The 12,228-nt window shown below is 43.6% G+C and overlaps 1 protein-coding gene across 1 annotated transcript in view; it reads left to right on the top strand.

Moving 5' to 3' along the window:
- Window positions 1-12,228, top strand: part of LOC115076121 (ectonucleotide pyrophosphatase/phosphodiesterase family member 7-like) — an 82,632-nt gene that overhangs the window by 26,475 nt on the left and 43,929 nt on the right. Inside the window, exons 2-4 of the mRNA XM_029577244.1 lie at window positions 1,339-1,760; window positions 2,175-2,244; window positions 2,568-2,775. Coding sequence (XP_029433104.1) covers window positions 1,339-1,760; window positions 2,175-2,244; window positions 2,568-2,775 — 700 coding nt within the window. The remainder of the gene's footprint in view (window positions 1-1,338; window positions 1,761-2,174; window positions 2,245-2,567; window positions 2,776-12,228) is intronic.

The following is a 12,228-nucleotide window of genomic DNA, read 5'->3' on the forward strand; positions in this document are numbered from 1 at the left end:
CACATTGCTCATCATTTTATGTGGCACAATTTGATTTATGCGTAGCACGTTATCTTTTTCTGTTTATATATCCCGGCTTCCTGCAGCTGCCTCTTTGAGGGTGTGTCTAAGCATTGGTTAGAGGAGAGGAGGTGAGTTGGTGGTTTAGGTAGTTGGTTGGCATAGGAGATTAGAGATATCTGAATGTGTTGTCCTGTCCTTCGGTTCTCATCTGTTTTCTTTTACCTTTGTCTCATGTCTTTATCTGTGTGTGAAAGTTTTTGTCAGTTTGTCATGCTTGTCTGTTTGCCTTTTGTGTGGAGGAGTTAGGAGGAGAGGTGATGGTGGTGTGGAGGAGTGAGGAGGCATGGTGGTGGTAGTGGTAGTGGTGTGGTGGAGTAGGGAGGAGTGAGAAGGAGTGGTGATGATGGAGAGAAGGATGGAGCGTGAGAGGCAGGGGATGGAGGAGAGAAGAGGCATAAGCAGAGAAGGGGGAGAGAGGGAGAAAGAGGGCAGGAGAGCTAGGGGAAAGAGGGAGAGGAGGAGTAGGGACAGAAGTAGAGATAGGGAGGTAAGAGATAGGAGCAGGCAGGAGGGGGAAGGGTAAGCAAAGCGATGCCAGTGGGAAGAAGATGACAAGCTAGGGCTAGATAGAGAGGGCAGAGGTGAGGATAGTTGGTAGGGCAGGTACATGGGGGGGTGGGGGGGGGAGGGAGGGGAGAGGGGAGTGGGAGCAAGAGAGAGGAAAGGGAGGACACCTCTCCGGAACTGGAAGTGGCACCCTATCATGGCAGCTAGGCAGCAGAGCATATTCGTCTGAGGGTATTGAAGTTCAGCTTGGAGGACAATGAGATGGTTGTTTCAGGGGTCCTGGAACATTATGCCATTCTCTTCAGCAACCATGCGGCCAAGAACTCAAGGGCATCCAAGGGCTAGATCTGGCACACCATTGCCCAGTTTATCTCCTGGCGCAGTGCCGTGAAACACAGTGATGAGCAGATGGCCCACAGGTACTGAGACATAAAGGCCCAATTTTAGACAATGGTCGCTAATTGCAACATATACATTGCCAGACTTGAGAAGGAGTCCCTTGTCCAAAAGTGCTTACCCCCAAGGCGGATTGCCTTGTGCTATGGCAGGGACCGGATGTGTTCAAAGGCATGGCTGAGTGGCTGGACACCATGTGAGCCGCAGCCGGTAAGTTCACCTCACCTGTAAATGGCAAGGCTGCTACAGTTGTCCACATCATTTGGCATAAGATGATCACATACTTTGAGATGCAAAGTGTGCCTCTGATGCCAAACGGTAAGTGGCTACTTCTTGCCATTGGTACTTGTGTCTTCTTCTTTGTTTCCACAGCTCTCGCCCACGAAGCTTCCACGGCCATCAAGCCCCAGGGACGAGCAGCGCACCAGCGTTTTTCTGAGGCCCCCTTGCCCAGACACAGTTCAGCGAGGAGGAGGAGCAGCAGCAACACCTTCAACAGCCCATGCCGATGCTGGAAGCCCTCGGCTCAGCCAGCTTTCTCAATATTACCCTAATTACCTCTGGCTTAATGGAAGAAACAAGCCAGTTGAAGCAGTGCAACCTCAGTCAAGCACACCATGGTGCCAGCAAGAGGCAGCAGGCACTCAGCAGGAGCAGACCTTCAGCCACCTCATGCCACTGCTGGAGGCCCAAATGTCTGCTCTTGCCATGACCAGCACAGCTCTGGCTCCAGCACCAGCCCTGGCACCAACACAGGCGTCGATGTATGAGCAGCTGCAATGGCTTGAAAGGAGGTATTGGGTTCACCTCTACCCTTTGGCACATGGCTTGGGCTGCGTGCCGCTGGGCTCTGGAATTTATTGGTGGTGAAGGCGCAAAATTATGACATCAGCCCGGGCCCGAGAAGGAGGAAGTCGTCATCCCCCACAGCCCGTCGCCAGGACCGCAATGTTCCACTGGCTGGTAAATGTTACTCCTTCTCCTGGAAAGGGTTCTTTTCATTTAATTTTTAAACAAAACAAGATGCCAGTGTTTCATTGTGTTTTTCATTTCATTTAAAAATGAATGCACATCCCTAGAAATACATCAACAGGACAAGTAGAACCACAAGCAGCAACAGCAGTACAATATTAGCCACTGAATGCAAATTCATCCTCTTATCTTAATCATTTAACTGATTAAAGCTTATTGTGTGTTTAAAACATTAGAAACTTTCATATGAAATACAAAGTTATCATTGAGTATAATAATACACCCCACTGTAAATTCTTCAAAAATGTAAGGTCTGTAAGATCTGAGGTTTCTAAGCAAGTGTAAAACAGTTACGTAACAGATGTTTCTATCTCAAACCCACCTGAACTTTTATCTTTTAGCTTGGCCTGGTGCTCTAAGCTACAGCTTTAACAATCCTCATTGGTTTCACTCAAGATAAAAACAAAAAATGGGTGTTATCTCCTAGGCTGAGCTTTGCTCTTATTAGTTACAGATAAAAAGTGAGATACAGGACGAAAAGAAAAGATGAAGCGAGGGCAAAAGCTCTTCCTAGTGAGGAGAACGTCAAAATGAAGAAACATGGCATTCTTTTGATGTTCTTTTTGAAGGCAGCAATTTGCATGCCAATCAGCAGAAACGAGAAGAGAAGCTTCAACCAATTGTTGGTGATTTCCTTTGATGGGTTTCGCTGGAACTATGACCAAGATGTACATACTCCAAATTTGGATCGATTAACGAAACAAGGTGTGAAGGCCAGGTACATCACCCCACCATTTGTTACCATGACGTCCCCGTCCCACTTCACAACTATTACAGGTAAGTTTGTTCATGCGGACAGAGAAAAGCAACTCTCCGTGGCTACATTCTTACAGCTCATGGAAAACATAGGACCAGCAAGCCTCACTTCTTGCCCTCACCCAGCTTTTTAATCCCCTTTTGCCTTTCGCAGTTTTCTGCCGTCTGACCTCACACTGAGCCTTCCCCGCTCACGCTTTGCCTTCCCCTCCTCCTGAAGTGCATCCCATCCTCCTGCAGTTGCATTACAGACCTGTAGCTCAAACGTTTGCTGAGTCTTCAGGCTATAAATTCCAAAAGCTTTTTGCACTTCTGATTTCAGTGAAGGCTAATGTTCTGCACCCAGTGCAAGCTGGTCTCAGGGGTGAGCACAGTACTGAAAACTGCATTAATAAATGAAGTGAAAGATGGATACTGACAGGGGTAGTTTCGTTAACTTTATTGCCCCTACTATGGCACCTTTCGGAGCAAATTAAATCTGTTAGTTACAGCTGACATGAGCTCAGCCTTTGATATGGTGAATCCTGATCTTTTATTATGGTGACTAAAAGAGTTAGATGTAACTGGCATGGTACTAACATGGTTGAGGCCTTCATTGCAGAACGATCTTTTCAAGCTGGGGTCAAGAAGTTTCAGAGCCCTGGACAATGGTGCGTGGTGCTCCAGAGGGAGCTGTGCTTTTAGTTTCTTGCTCCCTTAGCCACACTGATCCAAAGTCAGGGATTCAGCTGCTATTTATATGCCAGGTCCTTAAATCACATTTAGCTTGGGAAATGGGCAGTTTTAATGACTGCGTGAACACAAAATAGTTTGCTGGTTAGGAAATCATAATTTAAAGGCAAATCCACTAAAATCAGAAGCTATTTGGTTTTGCAGGCGACCTATGGATGTCAAATTAAGGGATACGTTTACTAACTCTGATAGTGAAAAACAGTATTTATCACATGTAAAACTCTGTTTATCGTGCAATAATCACATAGCAAGGTCTGACCTAAAACCCACCCTTTACTGAAATTAGCTGCTTTGCATACATTAGCATATGTAAAATGTACTAATGCATGCAAAGCAGGTAATACTACGCAAATAAAATAATTTGGTTTGACAAAAATAACAGAAGCTGCATTTTTTTTTTAACTACAATTCAAGAATAGCAGATATTTTTATGTGGGAGTATTGGGACGCTAACATACATCCAGATGCTCCTGTGGTAACAATTGAAGGGCCACATGACCCATAAATCTCCCCTCAACATGCAAAAATACCCACCCTTCCAGAGGTCTGCAGACACCTGCCTACCCCCATGCCGCCTGTCAAGGTGGCCTATATTTTTAAAAGTTTAAAAATTGTTCAGTGCATGCAGAGTGATGCTCTGCCTCCTCTCTTTCCAATCCCCAGTTCACACAATCTCTCCTGGTTCCCCCCCCCCCCCCCAACAAAGGCAGTCAAGCCCCTACCCTAGCCCACCCTGGATCCCTCTGCTTCCATAGAAGACTTCCCTGCTGTCTAATGGTTCCCCCAGCCTAGCCCACATCGTGAATCCCCTTGACGTCTAGTGGTGGCTCGGAGCCCACCCTAGCTATGGACCTGTTGATGTCATCAAAATGGCACTGACCGGTCTTTGCCCCATCATGGGATAACGTGCACGAAGAAAAGGCTTAGCATGCAGCAAAACATGATTTGTGCACATAACTCATATTTTAATCACAGAAGGCATGGTTTTGTGAGCACAAATCATGTTCTCTGAGTAAGGGCAGTGATTTACGCACATAAACGTGCTTTCTGCACTCCCGCTCCTTACGACCTTGGGCAAGTCACTTTTATCCTCCATTGCCTCAGGTACAGATTTAGATTGTGAGCCCTCTGGGGACAGGGAAATGCCTTCAGTACCTGAATGTAATCCACTTTGAAGTGCCGAAAGGCAGAACATAAATCAAATAAATAAATAGAATCTGATGCTGCCAGACGCATCAATTCAGGAAGGCTGCTCCAGGCATATAGTACATACGGTCTGTAAGTGTTTCAAGCAAGCATATAGTAAGTGCATCCAATTCATTTATTTCACTTGTTAAATAAGGTGACAGCTTGTTTATATGTATGACAACAAAGGTAGGGGGGGTTTAGGTAGGGCTGGGGGGGTGGGTTAGGTAGGGGAAGGGAGGGGAAGGTGGGGGGTAGAAGGAAAGTTCCCTCCGAGGCCGCTCTGATTTCGGAGCGGCCTCGGAGGGAACGGAGGCAGGCTGCGCGGCTCGGCATGCGCAGGCTGCCGATTTTGCACAGCCTTGCGCGCGCCGATCCCGGATTTTAATGGCTACGTGCATATCTATTAAAATCCCGCGTACTCTTGTTTGCGCCTGGTGCGCGAACAGAAGTACGCGCGTGTGCAAATTTGTAAAATCTAACCCTATACGTTTTGGTGAATCACATGTTTTTACACACCTCCAAGTCCCTGGCATTAAAAAAACAAAACAAGATTTACACATGGATTTGAATGATTTTAGTGAATCAGCTCCTTAATAAAACTCCATTGTGCCTTGCACTATGAATGAAGAGGTTGACAACCATCTAAATATTATCTACCCTAGTTGGTATTTGTGCCCTATCTGAACTATGACCCGCTATTACTTTCAACTATGACTTTTACAGATTTTGTTTTATCAATTTCAAAATAAAGTGAATTATTGTGCTATTTCCCACTCCCCCTTTTAAGCAGCATACAAGACCCAGTGAAGATACCAAAGAACAGGCTTAATTGCTACTGAATTTCAATAATTTCTCTTTAGATTGAATCACAGTTCTCTGGAGATAAAACTAGTAGTCCTTATATATTCCGTCTACGTTTCTCCTCATTGCAAGTACTGAACCTTCATCAGCGATGACAATAAACATTTTTGCAATCTCCTTTTTTATTACTTTGATTGAGCAGCAGTAAGAATAAGTTATGCCATGGATTTAAAGAAAGTCACACAAAGTAAATGGGACGTGAATGCAGAGACCTGTAAGATTGCAGGTTATTATTTCCCATGCATTGGCCGGGAATGAAATATGTGCTGTCAACTCAGAGTTTATACCAAAGCCATCAAAAGTTTGAGACTGGATATCCTTAATATCAGTTATAATTGCAGACAGATGAAAGACATCTAGATGAAAAGTAAAATAATATGTAGACTAAGCAAAAGAGTTCAAGATGCTTTGTAAGCATAAATACATTTCCCACTTTCATATACATGATACAATTATTTATTTCTTTTGGGTGGGGGCTAGGAAAAAGATGCTCCACCATTTAAAATGCAAAAATATAAGTAGCTTCCCAGGACAAGCACAGTCTCATATTTGTTGTGGGCATGGACCCTTGGCCAAGGTAGAGTTGGCACAACCTGCAGGGAGGAGCCCTACAGGTCCCCACCATCAGCTGGTGGAGCTGACTCTGACAGAGGCCCAACTGGAGCTTCACCTATATCAGCCCCCGTTCCCCTTAGGTTGAGCCCTCGGGTGCCAGGGCCAGCAGAACTTAGGCGTGGGCCTCTGTTGCTGAGATAAAGATCTTGAAGGCAGTTGAGTCACAGGCCAGGTCTGGAGCTGTGTTATTCAGGGCAAGTGGCATTCAAGCAAGGTCATAAGTCAGGCAGAGGTCAGAGGCAGGCAGAGTTTAATCGTGGATGAGAATCAGGCAGTGGTTGATGGCAGGTGGAGTTCAATCATGAGCAAGAATCAGGCAGTGCTCAGTGGGAGGTGAAGTTCAATCGTAGTCAAGTGTCAAGCCGAAGTCAGAACCAGAGAGCCGTCCGTGGGAAGACAGGACAGATAGGCGGGCAGGGAGACAAGGAACAGCACAGGTGGGCAGGAGAAGACCCTGAAGAACTGAAGACTGTCCACAGGATGAAGATGAAGAACTCAGGAAGGAAGAACAGGGACTGCCGAGACAAGGACCAGGAACGCAGGGACAAAGACCAGGAACACAGGAATGAAGACCAGGAATAAGCTGAGGTAATTTGTTCTACCAGGGGTAGTCAACATATTGCCAAGGCCTGGACTGATGAGAGCAAGGCCTTTTTAAGGGCTGAAGGCAGTGACATCATCTTCAGGAGCCATGGAGCATTTCCTACTGCAGTCCATTTAAAGCCCGATGAGCAGGGCGCACCGTGCAGGATCCATTGGTGGCATCTTGCTGTGAAGAACAGTGGTCAGCTCTGGGAAAGACTGTAGTAGTGACCTGATGCATGAGCCGGTGCCGTCCTGCTGCATGTCGGGCCAGGCTGGAGGTAAGTACGGCAGTCCGTGGGAAAGCCCGCAGACTGCTGATCGCAACACCTGTCCAGCTAACATTGGAAGGATACTCAGTAGTGCAGCTGCACTACTGAATATAGCCAGCTATCTTAAAGATAACCAGATAACTTTATCTGGCTATCTTTAGGACTACTCTTTGGCATGATCAGAGTTAGCACGATAAGTTATCTGGCTAACTCTGATTATCAAAGTTAGCTGGATAACTTATCTGGCTAACTTAACTCTGCCTCAGAATGCCCCCAAAAATTCCTACATTATCTGGTTAGACAGATAATGAGTTACCTGGATAAGTGGGGAAAATATTGAAAAGTCGGCTTTTAGCCAGATAATGTTCTGGCCAAATGCCACTGAATATTGACTTCCAACTGTTTTAACAGGATCTGCATAATCACAAACCGCATTAGAAAAATTGGTTTAAATCTATAATCATTGGTCCACTGGTCCTCTCCACTACTAATACAATTACTTTTTAGTATTCTGCAAATACACAGTAAAATGTCCAAAATGCCATAGGCACTTAACTGAATATTTTTAATTAGCCACCTCTCAACTAGAATCCAAGTTTTGAAGAGGTCCATATTCAGACACTGTCCAGATAGAAAAGTTAGCCTGATAAACTTACCCAGCTAAACTTGGAGGTATATTCAATAGTGCAGCCACACTACTGAATACAGCCTTCTATCTTAAAGTTCGCCAGCTAACTATAGCCAGCTAACCTTAGGACAGCTCTTTGGCTCAACCAGACCTAGCCGATTAAGTTATCTGGCTACCTCTAAATATCAAACAGGCTGATTCAGTAAAGTCCGCGGGAGAGCGGACGAACGCCCGCTCTCCCGGTGCACGCGATGCTGTATTGAAATTAGGTGGCGCGGTAGAAACGGGGAAAAGGAGGCACTAGGGACACTAGCTCGTCCCTAGCGCCTCCTTTTTGACAGGAGCGGCGGCTGTCAGCGGGTTTGACAGCCGACGTTCAATTTTGCTGGCGTCGGTTCTCGAGTCCGCTGACAGCCACAGGCTCGGAAACCACATGCCGGCAAAATTGAGCGTCCGGTTTTCGGCCCGACAGCCACGGGCCAAATTCAAATTTTTTTATTTTTTTTTTTTTAACTTTTTTTACTCTTCAGGACCTCCGACTTAATATCACTATGATATTAAGTTGGAGGGTGCACAGAAAAGCAGTTTTTACTGCTTTTCTGTGCACTTTCCCAGCGCTGGAAGAAATTAGCGCCGACCTTTGGGTCGGCACTAATTTCTGAAAGTAAAATGTGCGGCTTGGCTGCACATTTTACTTTCTGTATCCCGCGCGCATTCCTAATAGGGCCATCAACATGCATTTGCATGTTGAAGGCGCTATTAGGTGCCGCGGGTTGGACGCGCGTTTTCCTCCCCTTACTGAATAAGGGGTAAGGGAAAACGCACGTCCAATAGCAGGTTAACAGTGCACTCCGTCGGAGCGCACTGTACTGTATTGGCCTGAAAGTTAGCCAGTTAACTTAGCCTGCTAACTCAACTCCTGCCAGTTACATCCCTAGAACACACATAACTTATCCTGCTAAATTCTAGCTCCCTAACTTACTAGCCGGCTAGAATTTAGCCAGATGTGTGTCCAAATGTTCATTTAGCCAACTAACGTCTGAGTTAGCCAGCTAAATGCTTTTGAATATGGACCTCCTTATGTCTGCATCAGGGGAATAGCAGCATTGGAGAACACAAAGTCATCCAAAGGCAAGCAACAATCATTTTGAGCCCAGGCCCCTTAGAGTCATTAGCTGTGAAGAAAGCAAAGTACAATATTTAAAAGGGAAAAGAGATCTCAAATCAAGCAGCTGCTAGAATGCCACATGCTGAAAGCTTATTGGTGAAAACATGACAACCAATCACGATCAAAGGAATTTCCCCCCATTCTGATGCTTTAACTGACTTTTGTCATCCTCTAAAATCATGTTTGCACAGCTTTGAAAGAGTGCACTTTTTTTGTCCAAGAGTGTAATTTCTGACATCTTCTAAAAGGCAACAATTTCCATAGAAAATGTGCACCAGCAAATTAAAAAAAGAAAGAAAAAAACCCTTATGCACAAAGCACTGTAGAACTATTGCATTGACAGGCAAAAGTCCTGGAGTTATGTTTAGACAATATTTTGCTTACACAATTTTTCCTGTGGCATTTTTCCTGTTTTGAAGTTAAAAGTAAATCCTTCAGCAAGAGAGATGCTATTTCAAAATTGGGGAAGCTACCATTGACTTGGCAGATTCCTTGAGCATTTTCTTTGCCCAACCAGGAAATCTAGCTTAGGGGCTTTATATTAGTCCACAACTATTTTAATTATAAGTGATCAAAATTACACACAGCTTCAGATCTGAAACAAACCCCCGCGGATAGTGCTGACTAGACAGAATTCAGCACAATTAACCTGCTTGGACTGAACTGCCCATGGCTTTGGGCAGATTCTCATTGTAGTACTCCAGAGATTCTCTCTCACTACTGTACCTCGGGTTTCCTTCTTTTCATAACTTCCCTAATTCCAAATGACATTTGCTTTAATTCTTATAACTTTTTAAAAATTGTTATCAACAATCAGACTTCCAACAAATCAAACCAAGGGACTGCATTTGACTCTGAAGATTTAGCCGGTATCAGATTTCAAACAGAATAGCCAGGGCTGAGATTAGGATGTGAAGTACTGAATTAATACATCAACTACTTAATTTAAAGTGTCTTTAATTGTGCTCCTACGTGCTAAGGAACAGGGTTTGAGAGGCGAGGTAAAAAAATGTTGGTAGTACTAAAAATGTATACATTCATCTAACCAAAGTGATAGAAAACCAGAGAGTGAGATAACTGAGATGACTAATGGATCCACTGATCCCTATTTGTTATCATTTACTGTGTTACTCAGGTATCATCATAGCAGTTGCTCTTTGCGTTCTCTTTTTACCATCCAATTATTGTGTGCTAAAAAGTCATTTTAGCCAGTAAACTGAGCAAATGTGAGCTGGACGTCAAAATATGCAAGAGCAATCTGAGATTCTCATTTTAACAAAATGGCTTTGCTCCCAAGAGGGACTTCTTTAATGCAGGCAGAGCATTGTATAAATCTGCAGAGCTAAAAATTAGACAGAAAACATGACACGAAGTTACCGATGCAGCCACCAGCAGGGAAAGTGAATACCGCTGCCAGTAAACACAAAACCCTGGCAGATGGTTGTTAGAAATCTACTTAGACAAAGCTGTAAAACCCACTCAGCTAGCACACTGCTGCAATAGGAGCTCCTTTCAATTGAAAAATCCCAGAAATTAAATGAAAACTAAAAGAAGGAAGGGGAACGAAGAGTGTAATGAGAAAATCACTACCACTGACAGAGAAGAAGAAAAAAAAAAAAAGAAATGCTAAAAGGTTTCTCTCTATTTTGAATGCATAATAAATGGAACTGCTAAAGCTTTAGAAAGTTGGATGCTGGCATACCAGGCGGTACAATTTTTCAACCATGGAGGGAAAGATTGCACGAAAATCAAACATGGGTAATCATGTATGCCTGGTTCCCAGCACAACTACCTCTTTAGGCAGAGCTAGTAAAACATCCTCATTGAGGATGGACCTGTGGTTGGTAAGAGCCAGTAAAACCTACATGTGGGCAAACGTTGCCACTTTCAACTGCACTGCCCAAAAGAAAGCTGAGTAGAAAGTACAGTCTGTCAACCAGATACCCAAAAGATATGAATCATGCTGGTAAAAAAAAAAAAAAAGTTTTCTATACTGTGCTTAGAAAGAGTTAAGATAATAAGCCTCATAGCTGAATTACAGAAGGACTGGCAGCAACAATAGCATCATGGGGAATGGCAAATGGGGGAAAAGCGATAAAAAAGGGGTGTGGTTATGGTAATTTTTCAATTACCGCAACATGCAAAGTTATCACACCCGTGATAGTCTCTCTCTCTGAAAATGACTCTTTATAAGGATACTATATAAGTAAACTATTTATTCCACTGTCAGAGGTGCAACTAGTAACTCGGGGTGAGGTTTTGGTGGTGGCCTAGGTTTTGGGGAGTAGTTTTACATGCACAGTCAGAGGTACAAACAGCACAGTACACATCAGTGAAGATTTGATGTGAATGGGAATGATGACAGGTACCCAAAGATGAGATTTGTACATTGTACTCTCGCCCTAGATTGACAGCAGCTAGGTAGAGAGTGCATCAAACGAGGTTGAGAGTACAATGTACAAATCAAGTTAGGGCCCATTATAAGGCCCTAACGCGATTTGATGAATGCCCCTGTTTATTTGTATAATATTCTTCAAAAAAATAAGAAAGAACATACATTTTCATACACATGCTCAGACAACACAATGATCTCAACTGGCTGGGGATACTATGGAAGTATTATTTATAAACCTTCCTGTTAAAAATAACCAACTCAGACCAAGATGCAAGCTAGGGAAACAGCTCTTTCATTTCAGCAGTGCCTGACAAAAACTGCCAACAAACATTTCTTGCTCTAGGACATCTGCTTGGCCTATTGTTATTGGCTACAGTGAAACTGGAATTTTAGATTTCTGTTTAGTAAATTCTGGTTGGCATGTATGCCTTGGCCAATCAAGCGTCAAGTTTACTTTGCCACAGACAGTAATGGAAAATAAAATATCTAGAATAAAACGTCAGCATCAAACAAAGGCAATGCTTCCATACTCATGTAGCCCTAAATATTTGCTTTCTGCTGCTAATGACTGTTAGTGTTATATTTCCTCCTTTTGGTCAAAGTATTTATTTTATATAATTATCCTTTTTAGAATTTAAAATAAAAACTGATTTTACAGCCACACTACATCTGAGGCACAGAAATGGAATAATGGAGTGCACTGCTTTGCATACAAACTGGAACACCCACCTATATATATATATATATATATATATATATATATATATATATATATATATATATATATATATATATATATATATAGGTGGGTGGGTGTGCGCACACATGACCCTTCTGGACACTAGATAGCACAGTGCTATCAGAACTGGTAATTCATGTTGTTAAACCGGAGATTTTCTAGCCCATGAAAGTTCATCTGGAGTGCAAAGGGATGTGGGTACTGTTTTAATGACAGTGTGGCCCCCTCCCCTAAAGGGGGTTTGTATTTTGGAGTATAAAAGAGGGTGATCCATGTGGATCCAGGGCTAGTTTC

This window comes from Rhinatrema bivittatum, chromosome 14, assembly GCF_901001135.1.
Source record: "Rhinatrema bivittatum chromosome 14, aRhiBiv1.1, whole genome shotgun sequence".
Lineage (NCBI taxonomy): Eukaryota > Metazoa > Chordata > Amphibia > Gymnophiona > Rhinatrematidae > Rhinatrema > Rhinatrema bivittatum.